The sequence below is a fragment of the Lissotriton helveticus genome, chromosome 7 (genome assembly GCF_964261635.1).
Source record: "Lissotriton helveticus chromosome 7, aLisHel1.1, whole genome shotgun sequence".
Classification (NCBI taxonomy): domain Eukaryota; kingdom Metazoa; phylum Chordata; class Amphibia; order Caudata; family Salamandridae; genus Lissotriton; species Lissotriton helveticus.
The window spans coordinates 623,724,490-623,745,853 of record NC_136068.1 but is presented as its reverse complement, the minus strand read 5'-3'; the positions used below and the strand labels follow the sequence as shown (position 1 = coordinate 623,745,853).

At 47.4% G+C, this 21,364-nt stretch overlaps 1 protein-coding gene across 4 annotated transcripts in view; it reads right to left on the bottom strand.

Annotated features, from left to right (window-relative positions):
- Positions 1–21,364, bottom strand: part of FBRS (fibrosin) — a 430,176-nt gene that overhangs the window by 160,996 nt on the left and 247,816 nt on the right. For all 4 annotated transcript variants that reach the window (XM_078652840.1, XM_078652841.1, XM_078652842.1 and 1 more), the window contains one exon: positions 17,011–17,079. In XM_078652840.1, the coding sequence (XP_078508966.1) occupies positions 17,011–17,079 (69 nt within the window). The remainder of the gene's footprint in view (positions 1–17,010; positions 17,080–21,364) is intronic.

Below are 21,364 nucleotides of genomic sequence, written 5' to 3'. Positions count from 1 at the left end.
ACGGGTGGAGTACTGATGGATGTATCTCCCACTCGTGCATTTGGTGGCTGTACCTGCTGAGCCGATCCGCCATCTAATTGTCCTTGCCCGGGAGGTGTTCCGCCATGAGGAAGATGTTCCTCTGAATGGCCCACTTCCACATGCTCTGAGCCAGATGAGACAACTGTGGAGAGTGTGTACCTCCCTGCTTCTGAATATAGTACATGGCTGTCATGTTGTCCGTCCGGATCAACACGACTTTGTTGCACAGATGTACCTTGAATGCTTTCATAGCCATGAAGATTGCCATCAGCTCTAGGAGGTTGATGTGCATCTTCTTTTGCTGCGTTGTCCATAGTCCCTGCACTGTGTAGTGGAGTACATGAGCTCCCCAACCCTGGAGAGAAGCGTCCGCCGTTAGGATGATCTGTGGAACAGGGTAATGGAACGGTCGTCCCTTGCAAAGGTTGTGTGGATTCCACCAATGCAGAGAGTTGTATGCCCGACCGGTCACCAACACTAGGTCGTTCAACTGTCCTTGAGCCCGATTCCACTGATGTGCCAAGCACTCTTGAAGCGGACGCATATGTAGTCTCACGTGCGGGACTATGAAGATGCAGGAGGCCATCATGCCTATCAACTGCATGAACACTCGTGCTGGAAGCGAGTGTTGCGGCCTGAATTTTTGTATCAGCGACTGAATGCTGTTGATCCTCACAGAATTTGGCTGAGCTGTGGCTGCCAGAGTATCTATTGTCGCGCCCAGATACTGCCGCACATGGGCTGGCTGAAGGTGCGACTTTGGATAATTCAGTGAGAATCCCAGATCGTGAAGAAGGTGAATGGTGTGGGACATGTCGGCAGCGCACTGCTTGGCCGACTTTGCTTGGACAAGCCAGTCGTCCAGATAAGGGTAGACGTGAACGTTTTGTCTCCTGAGGTGCGCAGCCACCGTCGCCAGGCATTTTGTGAACACCCTGGGCGCTGGGGTCACTCCGAAAGGGAGGACCTTGAATTGGTAATGCTGATTCTGAATGGTGAATCTGAGGTATTTTCTGTGTGACGGATGTAGTGGAATGTGAAAATATGCGTCTTTGAGATCTAACGTTGCGAGGAAATCCCCTTGATTGAGCAACGGAAGAACCTGCTGCAGCGTGAGCATGTGAAAGTGTTCTGAGAGAATGTACTGGTTTAGGGGCCCGAGGTCCAATATGGGTCTAAGGGACCCGTCCTTTTTTGGGATTAAGAAGTACAGGGAGTACACTCCTGTGCCTCTCTTCCATTGGCACGAGCTCGATTGCCCCTTTTTGCAGCATGACGAGCACCTCTTGCTGCAATAAGTGCAAATGCTCTGTTGATATAGGACGGTGCCTTGGTGGGATGTTGGGTGGAGTGGACGTTAACTCCAGACAATAACCCTACTGGATAAGTTTTCTGACCCACCTGTCTGTGGTGATGGATTTCCAGACTGGCAGGAACCGCTCGAGTCTCCCCCGACAGGTGTAGTATGGTCGGGGGCAGTGACAAGGCGTCACTGTTTATTGGTGGCGGAGGATCTGGAGTTGTTGTTTCCACGACCTCTGCCTTTGGCGCTGTTGCCACGATAGCCTCCTCTACTCTGCTTGTTGTAAGAGGTCTGCGCCCCACCTTTAGTGTACTATGTTTGCTGGGAAATCTGGCCTCTGGAAACACCTCTATTGCTTGAGCGACGAAAAGTACTACCCCTGAACTGCTGGGACTGTGGAGCCCCCATGGACTTTGCAGTCTCGGTGTCTTTCTTTATTTTTTCCAGGGTGGTATCTACCTCAGGGCCAAATAAGTGATCAGGGTTTACAGGCTGATTGAGGATGGTGGTTTGTATCTCTGGTTTGAACCCAGAGATTCTGAGCCAGGCCTGACGCCGCAACATCACACTTGTGTTAATGGCCCTGGCCGCGGTGTCCCCTGCGTCCAGTGCACATTTAATAGTAGCATTTGAGATGAGCTTCCCTTCTTGAATAAGCATCTCTGCTGCCTCTTTATATTCATCTGGCAAGTGTTGTAACAGGGTCTCAAGTGTATCGTAATGTGCCCTGTCATATCTGGCCAAGTGTGCCTGAGTGTTTGAAATGCGCCAGATATTGGCCGCTTGAGCCGCCACCCTCTTCCCTGATGCTTTTAGCACTTTAGATTCCTTGTCAGTGGGAGGAGCATCACCAGTGGTCTGTGAATTTGCCCTCTTCCGGGCATTAGAAACAACAAGAGAGTCCAACGGCAACCGGCCCTTGATGTAGGTAGGGTCGCCAGGAGCCGGCTTATACTTCTTCTCAATCCTGGGGTTTATAACCCTGGCACGTGTGGGTTCTTTAAAAATGTCTGCAGCATGTTTTAAAACACCCTTCAGCATTGGCAGAGTCTTGACAGTCTTTTCAGAGGTGGAAAAGGTATCAAACAGAAAGTCCACTTCAATAGGGTCAGCATGCAGCTGGACGTCGTGATTGTTAGCAGCCCTCTCTATCAGAGCATTAACTGCTGCAGAATCCTCAGTAGGAGAGGTTTTGACAGTATATAGTGGAGTGTCCGGGGCAGTTTGCGGATCCCCTGGGTCTCCAGCATCTGCCCATGAGTCATGGTGATCCTCAGGATCAGTGTCGGCAGGGAAGTTGTACTCCTCATCGTCCCCTTCCCCAGCCTCCACATCGGAGTAAGTGGGTGAGGTTGGGGCAATGTCCTGAGGCTGTGGAGTAATTGGTTCAACCAGAACTGGTGAATCCGTAGAAGCCTTTTTCCTCTTTAAAGGAATTGTGTAGGACTCCATAGGCTGTGCCGGCGTAATCTTCCGCTTGTAGAAGGAAATTTTACCGGTGTCGGTGTCGATAAATTGTTCCGACTGCTCCTCCAGTAGGGGTTGTCGACGTTTAGTGCTTACAGGGTTGGCTTCGGCCCCGAGGGCACTTTCGACGACGTCTCGACGACCGTCCTGGGCACGAACGCCTTCGGTGCCACTTTCGGCGGCAGCGTGAACTGGATCGGCGCCGTCGACTTTGGCGGTTTGGCAGCGGGCTTCTGGGTGGAAGTATCCTTCGGATCGACCGCGGAAGCCTTGTTCCTGATGCGTTGTAACGAGTCCGACACCTGCTTCGTGAAGGATGCGGACGGTTTCGTCGACCCGACAGGTGTTCTCGGTCCACCAGCATGTGCTGACTCGAGTGTAACAGTACTTTTGGCCTTGTCCGGCCGACGTGCTGGATCGACAGCCTTCGGAGCTCCGATTCCCCTGTTTGTGTCGACGGCCTTCGGCGCCGACGGTTTCGGCTCGACGGCCTTGAGCGACTTCGGCTCGACGCCCTTGAGCGACTTCACCGGATCGACCACCTTCTTCGGCTTTGGCTGCCCCGACATGTCTGAAGACGAGGCGGCGACCAAATCGACAGGCGTCTTCCGTTTCGACGGCGTCTCTATCACTTTCGGTTTTGTCGAGACCGAAGCTTTCACTTTCGGTTTCGATTTGACCAATGGCGGCTCCGTAGAAGTGTCCGTACCTGGGCCCGGAGGCGAGACCGTGGATCCAGGTGTAAGATCTTGGGTAAGGCCATGTGGCGATCCCTCGACCTGAGCCTTAGTGATTGTTCGAACGGGGCATAGCTCTTCACCTGAGCTATCTTCCGTGGCCCCATAGGCCTCATTGTCGTCTCCTACCTCGTCGTCAACGACGTCTTCTGTGTCGAGCATTTCGACGTCTGCGTCGTAGTCGGAGTCGATCTCTGCCGCTGGAGTTGACATCGGCTCTCGATCCTCCTGCTCGTCTGCTTCTTCCCCCTCGAAAATGTTCACCGGGTCAGGGGCCGACTGCTGGGCCTCCTGGCGCGCCACGCGCCGAAGTCGAATCGTCTTCTTGGAGCGAAAACGGGAACAAGCCATACAGTTGGCTTCGTCGTGATCCGGCGACAGGCACTTGTTGCACACCGGGTGGACATCGATGTGGGGATACTTCGAGTTGCACACGGGGCATCTCTTGAACGGGCTCCGTTCCATGATGTGTCGTCGAAAAAGTCTTGTTGCGTCGACTGGGCCTCGAGCACCGAAGAGCCACGCGACTCCTCAGGATGTCCGACTCAGGAACTGAGCCGGAACAGAGCTGGGCACCGAACGCAAGACAATACCGACTCTATAGGAAAGGCCTTCGGGCCTAAAGGAAAGTTTCTATTGATTCCGATCTTGAGTGATCAAATATGCATCCGAACCCAATGGCGGAAAAAAATAATCTGGGGATGGAGTCGATGCCCATGCGCACTGTAGTCCAGGGGAGGAGCCACCTATCTCGTGATACTTCGAAGACTCTTCCAGGACAACAATGTGCAATCATCCGGACCCAACACTAGGCGGCGATCTAAGCTATAGATATGAATTCAGCAGCACAAATGCCTCGAACCTACAGATACAGGTATCGGGGTGGTGGGTGGGCGCATGTGAATCTACAGCTCTACATGCCAAGAACAGATGCTTACTGGGTAACTAACATTATCCGTCGATGCCCATGCGCACTGTAGTCCAGGGGAGGAGCCACTTATCTTGTGATACTTCGAAGACTCTTCCAGGAAAACAATGTGCAATCATCCGGACCCAACACTAGGCGGCGATCTATGCTATAGATATGAATTCAGCAGCCCACATGCCTCGAACCCAACATTATCCGTTCGAGGCATGTAAGCTGTAGATCACATGCTGTGCATAGACTATATAGCAGTATCCTTCCAAAGCGGTGGCTAACCTGTAGCAGGTGGAGTTGTCTGAACTAGTGTCTCAAGTACTGCTTGACCCACATTGGCTTATTGTCTCGCTAACACATCTACACAATAGTGTTGAGTGAATGTATGTGGTGTAGACCATATTTCAGCTTTGCAAATGTCCACTACGGGAATGTTTCCCAAAAAAGCCATGGTGGCCCCTAGCTCGCGAGTGGAATGTGCCCTGGGGGTACAGTTAGAGTTCTTTGCTCTTGCATAGCAGGTTTGAATGCACTTAACAATCTACCTTGCAATACCGGATTTGGAAATAGGATTTCCCTCGCGTGGTGGCGCAAAAGCAACAAAGAGTTGTTTTATGAAAAGATTGTCCTTTCAATGTAGTACACTAGTGCTTTTCTAACATCTACGGTGTGTAAAGCTCATTCTGCCACAGAATCAGGTTGAGGGAAGAATATGGGTAATTCTATCAACTGTTTTATGTGAAATGCAGATACTACCTTAGGTAAAAATCTAGGATTGGTAGGAAGAACTACTTTGTCTCCATGTAGCTGGAAAAATGGTTCTTGTATGGTTAATGCGTGTAATTCACTTTCTCATTAAATAAGTGATTGCAATAAGGAAAGCAGTTTTCCAGGAGAGGAACTGTGGTTCACATTTGTGCATGGGCTCAAAAGGTGGGGCCATTAATCTTGTGAGGACTATGTTAAGATTCCACACTGGAGCAGGTGGAAGTTTAAGTGGTATGACTCTTTAGACCTTACATGAAGGCTTTGATCACTGGTACCTTAAAGAACGACAAATGCTGTCTATTTTGTAGATATGCAGCTATTGTCACTAGGTGTTGTCTGATGGAGGTGTAAGCCAACGCTGACTGTTGCAAGTGTAACAGATAGCAGATGATGTTTTGTATGGAAGCATCAAGAGGGTTGATATGATTGTTACCACAATAAATAACAAATCGCTTCCACTTAGCTGCGTAGCAGGCCCTTGTAGTAGGTCTTCTAGCCTTCCTATTGAATGTCAAATTTTGGTGGCAGGTTTAAGTAACCAAACTAAGATTTCAGGAACCAGATCGCGAGGTTCAGCTGTTTGGGATCTGGGTGTCTGATTTCTCCATGGCTCTGTGTGAGGAGAATGGAGTAAAATACTTTTGATGCGGAACCAGAGATAGCTCCAACAGGGTCGTGAACTAAGGTTGACGTGCCCATGTGGGAGCTACTAAGATTAGTGTGAAACGCTTGCCTGAGCTTGTGAACCACTAATGGAATGAGTGGGAAAGGAGGAAAAGCGTAGTCAAATATCCCTGACCAGTTCATCCATAGTGCATTGCCCATGGATTGCAGGTGTGGGTACCTGGATGCAAAGTTTTGGCATTTTGCGTTTTGGTATGAGGCGAACAGGTCTATGTGAGGGACTCCCCAACTTTGAAAGTATGGGAGGAGAAACGGAGGGTGGAGTTCCCATTCGTGTATTCGCTGCCTCTGCCTGCTGAGGATATTTGCAATGTGCTTTTTCACTCCTGGGAAGTGTTCCGCTAAGAGATAAAGTTTGTGGTGAATGGCCCACTTCCAGATGTATTAGGCTCAGTGGGACAGCTGGAGAGAGCCCCGCCCCCCGCAAAACCAAGACAGCTTTGCCATCCAGTTGAGTCTGAAACAGCCTTGAGGGCTAGAAAGATTGCAAGCAGCTCTAAATGATGGATTTGGAGCAACTTCTGCTATTGACTCCACAGGCCTTGCACTGTGTGATGTTGTAGATAAGCTCCCCAGCCAGGGAGGGACGTGTCCACTGTCAATACTATCTGTGGAACCGGGTCTATGAACAGCTGTCCTTTTCACAAATTGTGTGTTCCACCACTGCTGAGAGCGAGAAGTACAGCTCCTTACAAACCGTAGATTGGTCAATAGACCCTGTAACTGGTTCCACTAATGGGTAAGTTTTCTTGAACTGGACACTTGCAGCCTGGCATGGAGACTATTATGATGCAAGATGCCATAACTCCCATCAGTTGCATATAAACCCGAGTTGGAATCCAATGATTGGGTTGAAACTGGATAACTAAAGCCTGAATATTTTGAATTCTGGCCACGCTGGGGAAGGCCAGAGCTTTTTGAGTATCTAGCGTGGCTCCTAGGTAGTCCTGAGTATTGGCTGGTTGTTTATGTAATTTTGTCACATTGATTCGGATTCTGAATCCTCGTTGATGTAGTAGATGAATCATTCTGAAAGTGTGCAGAAGACATTGCTGGTAAGTGCTGGCTTTGATGAGCCAGTCGTCCAAGTATGGGAAGACATGGATGCTTTGTCTTTTTAGGTGAGCAGCTACTACTGCCAGACACTTTGTGAAGATTCTGGGGGCAGTAGTAGCTGCTCACCTAAGACGACAAAGCATCCATGTCTTCCCATACATGGACGACTGGCTCATCAAAGCCAGTCGTCTAAGTGAACTTGAAGTGTTGACCTGCGTCCACAAACCTGAAGAATTTGCGACGAGCGGGGTGGATTGGAATATGAAAATAGGAGTCTTTTAAATCTGGAGTAGACAGAAAGTCGCCTTTCTTCAGCAGAGGAAGTAGTTGAAGTGTTACCCTGTGTAAATTATCTGAATGAATGTAAAGATTGAGTTCTCTGAGATCTAATATTGGTCTGGGAGAACCATCTTTTGGGGAATTGGGAAGTAAAAGGAGTACACGCGCGACCAGGGATGTTGGGGTGGCACGGGCTCTATAGCCCCTTTTAGAAGCAGAGACCTAACCTCTTGTTTGAGGAGGTGTAGGTGATCTGGTGAAAGTTTGTGACTTTGGTGGAACATTTGGAGGAGTGTCTAACTCAAGGTAGTAACCAGAACGGATAATTAATAGTACTCAATTATCTGTTACTGACTGCCAGATTAGTAGGAAATCTGATAGTCTTCCCCCGACAAGTGTAAAGTGGTCGGGGGGAAATGGAGGCAAGTCACGGCTTTGTATTGGCGGGGGAGGTGCATGTGTTTGAACCCCTGCCCCCGACTTTGCCGCTGTTACCTCTGTAACCCCCTCTGAAGTAACCCCTAGATGGAGAGGGTTGGTTTTGCCCTTATAGGTGGAGGTGGTCTCTGAGGAGGTATTTTTAGAACCTCTGTGGTAATAAGAGCGCCAAAAGGAACCACAGCTTTGCGTTGACTGAATGGCTCTCATGGATTTGGCCTCTTCACAGGGTCTTCTTCATTTTCTCTAGTGAATAATCTACCACTTGGCCAAATAGATCTTCCTTATCAAAGGGTTCATTTAATATGGAGGTTTGAACCTCTAGTTTGAAGCCAGACATGCCTCCTTAAGAAGACACTGGTGTTTATAACTCTAGCATCAGTGTCTGCAGCATCTAGGGAACATCTTATTGCGTTGTTAGAAGTTGTCCTGCATGCACCAGGTCTTGTGCTTTAGATCTGTGTCCCTGGGGCAAATATTGCATCAATTGCTCCATCTTGTCCCAGTTTGCATGGTCGTATCGTGCTAGCAATGCAGGAGTGTTTGAGACACGCCAGAAGTTCCCTGCCCGAGAGGCCACCCTTTTACCCTATGCATCAAAAAGTTTTGATTCTTTATCAGGGGTGGAGGATCTGCGGTTGGGGAGTTGGCTCTTTTCCTTGCATTGGACACAACCATGCAGTCTAGTGGTAACTGTCCCCTTATATAAATATATTCTGGGTCCGATGGTGCGTGCTTATACTTCTCATCTACTCTAGGGGTAAGAATACGAGCTCTCACTGGGTTATTAAAGATGTCATCTACATGCCTGGTCATCCCTTTGAGCATGTGTAGTGTGTGGGAAGACTTCTGGTGGTACTGAGGGTTTCAAATAGGACATCCTCTTCCTCTTCGGTGCTCCCTGATCTCCACCTCTCCAAGATTGCCGCCCCTTCCCAGAAGGGACGCATCCGTCATGACTGAAATCTGGCTGGGGAAAGGTGAGGGTTTGCCATTGACCTAATCATGGTTCATCAACAAACACTGCAGATCTCTCGCAGTTCCTTCCTAGATCAGGACCAGGTCAGTGAGATATCCTCGATGCTATGCCCATTGGAACTTCAGGTCCCAATACATAGTCCGCATACGCCACCTGGCATGTTTTACTAGCAGGATGCCTTGAGGACAAACAGCCTCAGAGTTAGTCTCACCGAAATCCAGGATAGAGGCTGAAATATCGGTATCATAACTGGAATATCCTGGACTCGCTGCTCGGGAGGATATGCCCGAAACTGCACTGTGTCCAGAACAGCTCCGATGAAAGGGAGCATCTGAGAAGGAGTCATGTGTGACTTCGGCACGTTTATAGAGAAACCCAGCAAATGCAGGAGGTCTGCCGTAGTCTGAAGGTGGGAGACGACTGCTTGGGGAGAGGACGCCTTCAATAGCCATTTGTCGAGGTAGGGGAAGACTGACACCCCTAACCTGTACAGATGAGCTGCGATCACCGCCATCACCTTGGTGAACACAGAGGGGCACTGGTAAGACCAAAGGGGAGCACGGCAAACTGAAAGTGCTTGTGGCCTACCTTGAATCTTTGGAATCAGAAAGTAGGGGGGACAGCAGCCACTGTATTCCTGAAGCTGGGACCCTTTCTACAGCTCCCTTGGCCTAGAGAACCGTAACTCCCTCGAAGCAGCCTTAAATTATCATCCATCAGCCGTTCCTGGTTTGGAAGGAAGAGAGGAAAGGCAGAGAACAGCCCTCCTGGACGATCTGCTAGACCCACTTGTCCGATGTTATGGATTTCACGTACTTAAAATGGCCTCATTATTCACTTGTGACATCTAAGAATTGGTTAGATACCACAGGGACATTTCTGCTAATGCAGATATGTCCACACATGTAGTATAGTACACCCAACCTTAGGGCTGTAAAGCCTGTTGTATGGGTAGCTGACCTATAAGGCATGCAGTGTCTGTAGGCATGGCACACGGGGATGTGAGCCATGTCGGGTTTTCACTTCTATCTGCAGTAAGACATGCAGCCTGCAACATCAGTCTGTATGACTTAGGTGAGGGGTCCTTTAGGGTGGCACAATAAATGCTGTAGCCCTTAGGGCCCCTCTTTAGCCTCCTTGCCCTAGGTATCAGTGGTACCACTTACTAAGGACCAACAGGGGATGCCAACGGTATTGCCAATTGGGGAAACAATTGTACAGTTTAAGGAAAGAGATCTGAAACTGGGGACACGGATAGCAGGAACCCAATGCACTTTGTCAAAATTGCATTGAATACCAAGCAAAAGGTGGAGGTGACCATCACAAAAAGGGGCACTCTCCCGCAACGGTGTCTTGGTGAGGGCACCTGGGAAACAAGGTCAGCGTTCTCCTCTCTGAAATAAACTCCTGGAGTCTTTCCTGTAGAGCATGCAGCCAGATTTTCTGCCTGTTCTTCAGGGTTCTCCTAAACATCATCTGCCTGAGGCTGTGACAAAGCTCCTTCAGAAGACTCACTACACACACAAGTCATGGGGGCTGGAATGGGCCTTCTTGTCACAGGCAGAGCACTTCACAAAAAGCGAAGTTCCTGAAAAGACATTTTTGTCAGAAAAGGCTTGTAATCCAATCCAAGACCTTAGGGAAGTCTGATGAAAATAGTTGCTCGCATTCGCGTTAATTGGAAACAGATGGCGCTTGCTTTTTTTCCCCCTTTCAGAGCGATTAAGCTGCGCTTGTTTCTCTCTTCACATGAAGAGTACTCTCAAGGATCTTGTGAGAGTATCCACTCCAAGGATGACTGAAAAAACTTCTGCTCACCTGAAAGAATGAATGCACCTTTATGTGAAAATAAAGCAGCGCAAACTTGTAAACCTGGGAGAACACTTTACCTTTTAAAAAGCCAGTCCTGTGTGTAGATGCAGAGGACACTCCATTAAGTACAAGTTACTTACCTTCGGTAACGATTTATCTGGTAGAGACGATTCTAGCAGCAAATTCCTTGACATAGAATATCCCCAGGCGTGAGACTGGATCCAGAAAACTTTTAGCCACAGCATCCCTGCGTGCTGGGGGTGGAACAACATCACGCGACTCCACCCAGACGTCATCGGCGCACGTGACGTCAGCGAGGTCACATAAGACCTGCCCCGTCGCACCTACGTCCGTTTTCTTTGGAGAACTTTTCTGCAGCACAACGCAGAACCACCAGACAAAAAAACGTGGAAGCATGGGACAGTGTGCAAAAAGCAGAACATTTGGAAAGAAATTTTGTCTAACACTACCCCCAGTAGAGTCACACCACAGAACCCAAGGCAGGGCAGGAAGAAGAAGAAGCAGAACCCTGTGCAGTCACCCTACCAGCACATACAGCCTCCCATCCCTATGACCCGGAGGCAAAGAAAAAAGTCATGGCACACGAAGTAAACCTACCACCCCCATCCTGAGCAAGGAATGGGACCAGTCCCAAGACCGACCGGGACAACAAACCTCCAAGCCACTCCAACATGTAGGGCAATCACCCATACGGGACAAGGGCAAGACATGGCCAGATGACCCTTAATCAGCGGATAGCAATGGAAGGAAGGTAAGGGAGGGAGGACAGGGATAGAAAGCAATCCCCCCCAAAACTTGAGGAGCCGAGCAGCAGGGCACCGGAACCCCATCCTCCAAAGAACCAACGGAGGAATGAACCGCCTCCAGACGGAGCCACCCGTCAAGAACAAAGAAGGCACTCACAGGAGACACAGCCCCCCACCGGGAGGCGAGTACTGAAGACCAACTCAAGGGTCCTCGCAGAATAGGGGAGGAAGGGTGGTCCGTGAAGAAATCTTTCAGTCTCTGTGTTATTACTTTTCAATGCAGCTTATGGCTGACAATGTCTTTTATGAGCAATTTTCAAGATTTATGAGTGTTTTTACTCATTAAAACACAAAGTTCAAGGACTATTTGACCTAATGTGTTTTTTTGTTTCCTTTCTAATTGCTGTACATATACAAGTGCTTACATTGTCTAGCCTTGGTTTTAGGGCTGCATTGGTGTGAGAAAATTGATATATGTATTTACATATATTTGGAGCGAGATATGTGTTTTTACATATATATTTTTATATTGTTTCCGGGGTCCCGCACATGGGTGGGAATATTCAGTGCTTATGACTTTTGATGAGGATCCCCTGGAAGAGAAGCGTCTCTACCAGACACATCGTTACCGAAGGTAAATTACTTGTACATCTGATAGAGACTACTAGCTGCAGATTCCTTCACGTAGAATAGATACCATATCAATATCCCCTGAGAGAGAGGGACTGCGAAAGGACCCCACCAGCCGATACAGAACAGAGTTTCGAGTCTCGGTAACGACGCCAAAAACCTACTGTGATTCTGGCAAATCACTTAATCTCCCCGTGCCTAAAATGAAAGTGTGTCCTCATGTAACGTAACTGGAAAATATGTAAAGCGCTCTGATACCCGATTCAGTTCGGGTCTAGTTCGCGCTATATAAAACGCTTAAAAAAAAAAAAAAAAAGAGGGTTCCACAGGGAACCAGATCTGTGGACCAGGTAAAACCTCGTCCCTGCCAGGCAAGGGGACCCCCCCCCCCCGCCCTCCCCCCCCCCAAAAGGCCATAGGAGGGAGAAGAAGGCTGAAGAGGAACCAAGGGTAAAGGCTGGAGAGGCCGGGCACCCCACTGCCCCACAAGGTAACACAGCTTCCACCAAATGCAAAGACAGGGGGGAGGAAGAATTAGAAGAAGAAGCCTAGAAGACCCAAGGAAGCGAGGGAAAGAAGGCAACCCACTCCAGGTGGAGACAACCTGTCAGCCAGAACAGCGCTGGCAGGCAAAGCCGCCAGAAGGAAGAATAAGAAGCACCCGAGGCCGAAGAGGTGTCACCTGGCAAGCGGGAACATAGGACCATCCCAGACCTCAGGCCAGGAGCGGGGAGAGGAGTAGATGCCCGGGCACACCACATGAGTGGCCGCACACACGACCTCCATGCGCAAAGCAACCCACACAACGCCATGGAGAAGAGGCACCCCTTAGGCGACCAGAACCCTCCAGCAGAGCGCAAGCCATATGACAGCCACCCAGGGCACGATAAGTCCCAAATATAGGAACCCTCTTTGGAAAAACGTCCGCAGCAGAGGAAAAACAAAGCCACGGGAAAAAACACCCCCGCAACAAGCTTGATGTTCCGGATCCTAGAGACTCAGGCGAGTCCCACAAACAGGCGGAGGCCCGAGCCAGCACACACAAGTTGTTCAGGGCCCGCAGGGCAGTGCTGGTCGAGGCAAACATGTTGCGCCCCCAAGAGTACAACCAGCGGGCCTCTCGTGATGGAGGAGTCAACAGCGGCGGCAGGGAGGAAAAAGCAGTACGCAAAAGAGGACTGGAGGCAGAGGTGTGGCGTGAAAGGCACGCCGGGTCACACGGCTCCGGGAGGTGCCAGTGCAGAAGATGCTGAGGCACTGGGTCCCCTGAAGCAGGATGCCTCCTCCAAGCCCATGTCAAGGAAGAAAAGAGGGACCCTTCAAAGGGAAGTAAGATTTCCCTCCCACCAGAGCCCTAGGGGAGGACCTCCAACAGATGGTCCGCCTGGAAGTGAGCCACTGGGTCACCCATACGCAGGATGCCCACAGCCATGGACACAGCATGAGCGAAGGCCGCACCTGCCTCCGTGGGGCCCGCGGTGGGGACAGCAGCTACTCCGTGGGCGACGGCGGCAAACTAAGGCCAAGCGGGATGGGCAAAGGCCAGACCTGAAAGTCAGAATGAGGGACCTGCTGCTCTTCCGACAAACACCACTGCCTCAGGAAGGGCAGGGAGCGGCCCTTAGACGCCGGTGAAAAAGACAACACATGGCGACTAGTCTCCGGGGAGGATGACACCAAAATACAGCAAGCCTCCGGAGAAGGAGCGTCCGAAGACGAATCCGCGGTACAACACCCCCAGGTTGTTGGCAACATCCGGGCCAGGCCCGCACGAGTTTGCGGTGAGGCAGAGACGCCGTGGCCTGAAGGAGGTGCCCCAGAGGAGCCCCACCCCAACAGCACCACATCCACCAAGCCTGGATCCGAACCAGTCGGCGCCGGAGCCTACGGCGGGGCCGCGGAGGGCCCTGCGCAAGGAGAGGGGTGACCGATGCCCTAGGACAGGGAGACGCCTGTGAGGCCTGCAAAGCCGCCTCGTATGTCTCCATTTGGACTCTATGCCCCAACACAGTGAAACGGTGCTTAGGACGACACGCAGGGCCGCATCACCTGCGGAGAGTCCACACCCCCGGCAGGCCTAAAACCGGAAGCCGTGGACAAACTGCGACACTTACCCACCGGGGTGCGACGCTCACGTGACATCGGAGAAGGGCTTGGACGACGACCACGGCCGTACCTGAAGCCATCCGCCGAAGCAGACCGAGGGGAGGACGACGACCTGGAGAGATACTTCGAGAGAAGTTTCATGTGGCACTCCCGCCACGACTTCAGCTTCAACTCTTGACAGGCCTCACAGTAAGTGGGGCCGCGATCCTCCCCCAAACACCACATACAAATGAGGTGTGGGTCCGTCGCCGACATAAGACGCCCACAAAACGTACAAGTTTTGAAGCCGGAAGGCATTCGCACACTGTTCGACCAAAAGAAACAGAGAAAAAAGGGCCCAATACAGGCCCGTAACAAAGACCCGATCCGCGTTGCACGCGAAAAAGGAAAAAACTGACGTAGGCGCGCTGGGGTGGGTCATATGTGACCTCGCTGACGTAACGTGCGCGGACGACGCCTGGGCGGAGTCGCGTGATGTCTGCCCGCCCCCGGCGCGCAGAGATACTGTGGGAAAAAGGTTTCTGGATCCAGTCTCACAACTGGGGATATTCTACGTGAAGGAATCTGCGGCTAGTACTCTCTATCAGATTAGTCTTTTTTTTGTTACAAGTTCATACCAAACGTGCCGTAGTATAATTTACTACCTGGCATGGGTACAATGCGGCACGCTGGACTAAGGCATCAAGCAGTGCCATTCATTTGTCCCTTGTTTCGAGAGGATTGTTCATTCAGACTAATAGTTCGAAACCTAGTCCGGTGTATATATCTAGCCGAAGTTGGCAAAGGAATGACTTTTCTGGTTACTGTGGTGCATACACCCAGTGGCAGTAGGATTCGCATGCATAGACCGTGGTAAGGGTGGAGCTTCTTCTTTGTCAGAGTTGTGGCCAAGTAGACCGTTGTTTTCCCTCTTCTTTTTCTAAAGACTGCCAAAGATAATAAATCACTAGGAATGAAAACATTATGTCCTGTGTTCGAAGAACAGTGGTTCTTTTCTTTCACTGTGTTTCTGGCTGCACTGGCCACGAAAGGGAGACCCTGTCTGGCGCAGGCTCCTTCTTGACCACTGAGAAGCTGGTCTTGGTCAGTCTTTTTGTGAAATAATTTTCCTCTGCATATATGTAAAGAGATTTGGATTAACAGAGACCTTCGAAAAATCAAATAAAGCACTCAGAATGGATGAGTTTTAATTGTGACAAGAAGATTGATAATTTGCGGTCACTGAAGTCAGGAAGGAATGGGCAGTTCTGGACAGCAGCTTCAGTCGCCAAGTAGGAATTCCCATGCAGGGTAGCGCCAAGTAGCTGGGATGAAACCAGCATTTGCAATGCAATAGTTCTCTCATTTACCTGAGTTGAAGCTATTGGCATTGTAAATGACAATGTCTTTTATTTAGGTTTTAAAAACCAAAACAAATAAAAGGCATTGACATTTACAATGTCAATAGCTCAAACTTGAGTAAATGCGAGACCTATTGCATTTGCAAATGCCTTTTACTAAAGTTGCGACTATTTGGTTTGACTGGCTTCTTTTTCAAAATTAAAAAGACTTACTGATTATTTCTCTAATCAAGGCGTACCTTTATACTGAAGAGACTTTACCCCATGAATATTAATGTTTAGAAAATAAAATATTTTTAATAAGATGCACTAGGATCCTGCACATGGGCAGGAGGGTGCAGTGTTCATGACATATGATCCTGAAGGAGATTTCCGCAATTGTCGCCATCACTAAATCAACTGCCCTGCTTGTACTCCACCCACTAACTTTTTTACATAACATACCAATCACTGCCAAACCCCCAATCTCATATCATAACAATTGCTATGCTTACATGTATAGTTTATATTTTCCTGCATTTGTTTATTTCAAATAGTAAAGAGTACAAATGCAGTCAGATGACAGTTATGCTATAAAAATATCAAATAAATACATCTATGCAGGTTAATCTAATACCTGAAGAAACAGGATTTTCATATGTTAACTTATCAGGAAATTCTTTAATTCATCATCGAGAGACTTCTAGTCATCAGATACACCCAGGTTTCTTGGCGTGCGGGATTCATTACCAGTTCAAGGCCCCATTAATGTGGGCATCCTCTTTCATTCAAGTCCAGCAGGCAGTTTGAACCCAATATGATAATGATCAGCCCTGGAACTCGCAAACAAGACACTAATAATTCATCCCACAGAAGACAGTATTCCTAGGTGCTAGGATGGTCACTGACAAATGGAATGTTTTCTCTGCCAAACAAAGACTTCAAGTTCATTGCCTTAACTTGCCATATTCAGTCCTAGGCATAAGTAACGGTCAAAAACCTCAAGAGACAGACTGTATTTCTTCCTCTATTCATCTTCGGACGTCGTGCTGCCTCTTCACAAGGCCTGTTTGGTATCTATTTCCTAAGGAAAGAAAACTCAAAAACGTCCTGCTCAGTGTTCCACAATCCTGTCCGCTTGAGCTAGAAAAGAGAACTGGCTCAAGAGCCACCTTTCTTGCGTTTTCTCTCAGGGTTTTAAAGCTTCAGCGTATACGGCACATTTTTCCCATTTTAGCTTCCTCAGCACCCTAATCAATTTCACACTTCACATATTAATGCTAGTCTCAAAAAGGACACGTTTCACCTTTAAGCTCAGAGGACAACAGAAACTTATCGTTTGGCAATTTGAGGGTAAATCTTCAGATTGCAAATCTCAGTAACACTGCCAACAAGAAAGACCCCAAAATCCCTCTACCAATATCGACTCCGCTTACATCTTCTCAATAACTTAAAAATTCAGACACAGTAGTGTTTCCAAATATGTGCAACACTACTACAGGTAACATTCTAAACAGTGTCCACCCCAACACTTTTATAGTAGGTATGGGAGCTCACTAAGTGTCTGCTCAAGACTTTTCATGTAACCAATCAGTGCATTTTCTACCTCCGCTTCAATAGCTTTAACTGATGCAGTAATTTATATAGAGTCACAGGCGTTTGGCACGCACAGCTATCTGGCGATCCTAATCTCTAGTGTTGGAAGAATAAACCTGGATTTCTTACCTGAGGGGTTTTCTGGGACAACGAAGGAGGAACTGTACCTATCCTTGTAGGCAAATCGGAGTTTGTGCTCTGCAATTAGAAGAGAAGTTATACTTACATTTGGAGCAGTAGCTACACATCAACATGACTGGGTCATTAATATCCAAATAACAGAATCCACAACCATTTCAGTAACCGAAAATAGTTTATTAGATAACATTTTCATTTGTTTAAAAATAGCAAAAAAAATTCTGAAGGCAACCTTTTCTATCACAGATAGGAGACATCAATGAATGATCAACAAATTGAAGAAATCACAGAAAATTAGGTTTATTTACTGCCAGAAAACTTAATGCATCTACTGCAGTTCAATAGCATTCCAAATATTAACCACATTAACTAAACCTAAAACAATTAATAGATTAAAATAACAGAAAAGAAAGTGCACATAATTATGCAGATAAGTATCTTATTTGAAATACTTTTGACAATGTTTTTTTAAATAACAGAACGGGTCAGATTTTGTAAAATGTACAGCAACGTTAGTCAGGCAGGTTACTGTTAATAAGTGACGAGGATCACTTAAAACACATGGGCCTTTAGAAAAATGTCACAAAAAGCTTTGAGGTGAAAATTTCAATGTCATCCGACATCCAAGGACGGGCGAAAATCAAATTCACCTTTTCGGTAAGAGTTTATTATTTTCGGGGATTTTTTTTTTACATTTAATGATAACCCAGTTAAGACATATCTGACAAAAGGACATATGGGTGTTGAATGACTGAGGTGAGCAACCCTGAGAGCTCACCTAGGCCTTTTGGTTAACAATCATGGGAAACTTCAATGAACTCAAAGAGGAAATAACTACAGCATGTGTGCAGGAACCCACAAGGGAAATTCACAATATATTTGAATAATTTTTTTATTAAATAATTTTGAAATCATATTTTTACAGCCTATCTACAATTTGTATTGGGAAGTCAATTAAAACCTTAAATTATCACAAGTGCTAACAAAAACAATCTTTCAAAAACCCTATTTTAAAGGAAACATGGTAATGTGAGAAAAAAGCTAGAGAGGCAGCAGAGTAAACAGGCTGGAAACGCCACTTAAATAGCTAGAAACAACAATATTCAATAATGCCCTGCAATAGCCGTAGCTCCCGTTTCAGTTATGAAGGATGCATTCTGAATGTTGGGTAATGTGTGAATTACAAATTGACAATGTACCACTATGGATCATTGGACTCCATGTGTTACCTACACAAAATAGATAACCCAGCCTGCACATGTGCTCTCCTTCTACACTTCCCAATATCAGTGGTAAGACTTATCTAGCCAAATCCCTTTTGCCGAATCACATTAACTGACCCTAAAAACGATAAACACATTCCCTAAATGAAACTCGGCCGTCCCACCTTTTATGTGTTGTGGCAATCATCCATGGCGATAGGAGAAGAATAGGCTCAGGACAGTAGCCAACACCGATCACACAATAGTCACTAAACCTTGCCTCAATGTGGACACTGAATAGGAAGCAAAACAAAATTGAAAACCAACACAATGCTCCACTAGGATTCAAGGACCCTGCAAACTTTGGAAGGTGAGACTTTTTTTTACTGGCAGCCCACCAAAACCACCAGAAGGTGGCAGGTTGTGGGGTCCTCAGTGTCTACTGTATATCCCTGTAGGAGGAAGATGAAGGCGGGACCAGGACCTCATTCCCAGGCCCAACAGCGAAGGGAAAGACATGGAGCGCTGTCACGCTCCCTTTGAAGATAACTGGAAGTCCAGGATCCCATCCCTGGGCCTGGCAGAGCAGCAGCGGAAGCCGGGGGCACCATCGCGCTCCCTGCAAAGTGCTCAGGGTCCAGGACCCTATCCCTAGGCCCGACGAGGAAGATAGAGGGAGGGGAGGGGGCGCCCCCATGCAGCCCAGCCGCACAGCACGCATCAGCCCGCAGGAGCTGGTAGACCAGAAATGAAGTGCCAGCTCCCGCACGTGTGTGCTGGGCAGAGAGCCGGCGAGAGCAGCCGGGGGTGGGCTACCCAAGCTGCTCTCCAAAAGACTCATGTGCATGCAGGGTACGCTGGTGGGACCGGGCATCCTGGAGACAAAGCAGCTAAAGAAACCAGCATTATGGTTCTTCGCAGCGGGTGAAAAGTTGTTAAATAATTCAATGCCAAGCCCGATGAACGCCTCATAATGGCCTGCAGAGCCTGGCCACATTTCTTAAAAAAAAAATGCCTAGTACTGAATCTGTTGTGGCCCCAGGAGAGTGGGGTCACCACCAAAGGTGTAAGGAAGATGTGGGGGAGCAGCAGCGCAGCCTCCCACATTAGGAGACAAAGATTCCATCCTAAGTTGGCGGGGTCATTAGAAAGATAACCCCCTCAGGTGTTTCAAGTCTTTTTCAAGCTTCTCCACGTTGGAACTTTTGTTTCATTAGTGGGGGAAGGTACGCCTTTGTGAGCAAAGGTAAAGACTGCAACCAGTTATGGCATGAAAATGTCAACGTTAGTTTTTCATATTAGGAGAAACCCTCTAGGGGTGAAAGATCGTAACTACGCGGAGCTAAAAAAAGGGTTTTAAGACTGGCCAGGAAGGATACACTACAACCTAATAAAATCAAAGGACATATACTTAAAAATCCAGTGAGACTAATTACAAACTAAAATCCGTGGTCTTCTAAAATTGATCAAATCCTGAAAAAATACTGGTTTATGTTCAGCTCTGACTCTACCCTATGGCAATACATGGATTCCCATCCATCGATCGCTTACCGTAGGGGCATGACGATCAAAAATATGATCAGTCCTAGCTACCCTAGATTGAAAGAACCCTCTCCAACATAGCTAGACTCACTTAACAAAGGGTCTTTTCGATGTGGCAATTGCAACGTATGTAGATTCTCTATGCATGGTACACTACAATTCAGCTACAATGGATCGAAGACATTTTTCATCAAGACACATATTGACTGCAATACCACATATGTAGTGTATGCTGTGACATGCAAGTGCAATAGAGTGTACATAGGCAGCACCATCAGGAGATTGAGGGATTGTATGGGTGAACATATTAGGGCTCTTAAGAATAGAGATAATTGGTACCCTTTAACACTTCATGCACTCGATTGTGACTTACAATCAGAACATCTAACATTATCTTTTCACGGTGTCGAGACCATGCCTTTAGATGTGAGAGGAGGCAACCGTGAATTAAAATTAGGCCAGTTAGAGGCACGTTGGATTCTGAAGGTACATGCAGTCGAAAGAGGTTTAAATTTGATAATGAACTACAATATTTTCTTGGTTGCTAAATGGAGACGTGTTGTGTTTTATGTCCAATTGTTGACACAGTAAGAGATATCTTAAGAGTAAACATCATGGTCTCTGTTTGTCTCACCTTTAGCATTATTTTGAAATGCTGACAATGTTTATAAGTAATGTAATGTAAAGTAATGTATCTGTTTGATTTGCTTTGCTTACATCTGCTAAGTATTAGTTTGTATCTCCCCTGAGACCCCTTCTGTACATTTCAAATAATCTGATTGTTCCTTTTATGACACGTATATATGACTGTTTGAATAATTGTGACCTACTCTATGACCACTGTATAAGCTGATGAATTATCAACATGAATATGTCAACTAATAACATTCATTGGATAGTGTCTGACCTAATCACAAAATACTGTTACTGTTAAAATTGATGGATTCTTTAGTTGTGAAAAGATGCCAGTATTATTTATGAGATTTTTGGAACTGACTGTAGTATTTGCTTATTACTGTTTCTTTGAATCAATGTCCTTCGATATATCTGTTTTCTTTAGACTATCCATTCCACTTTTCCCTACACTTATGACACTTGGGCTATAATCCTGATCAAAACTCGAGTAAGAAAAATTGTGTTCTTACTAACTGATACGCTGCAATATGGCGCTTTCTTGTACCAGTTAGTGATGAGAAAAATATGGGGCTTGATGACCATGAGCGGAAATTAACTATGACTTGGGAAATACGGTAAATTATAAAGTCTCATCTTTACGTACACAGGTTACAATTCGAATATTTGGTTCCCTTTAGACTCACGATTAATATTTTTGTGTTTATATTTCCGGGTTCAGTTGCAAGATCGCTTGGTTTACACAATATGGCGCTACCGTTAATCCTAATGAACCTCTACGATGTGCTTTTAATGGGTTGTCCGTTTTTGATGGCTAGTAAAGACTTCACCAACATGGCGGCGATGCTACCGGCCGGTTTTTCGTGCATACTGTGTTGGTCTGTACTCTGTTAGAGGTGAGTCTAAATTTTAGAAGTTCCTTTGTCCGCAGTTTTAACGTTCATATAGAGACTCGACAGTGGTATCTT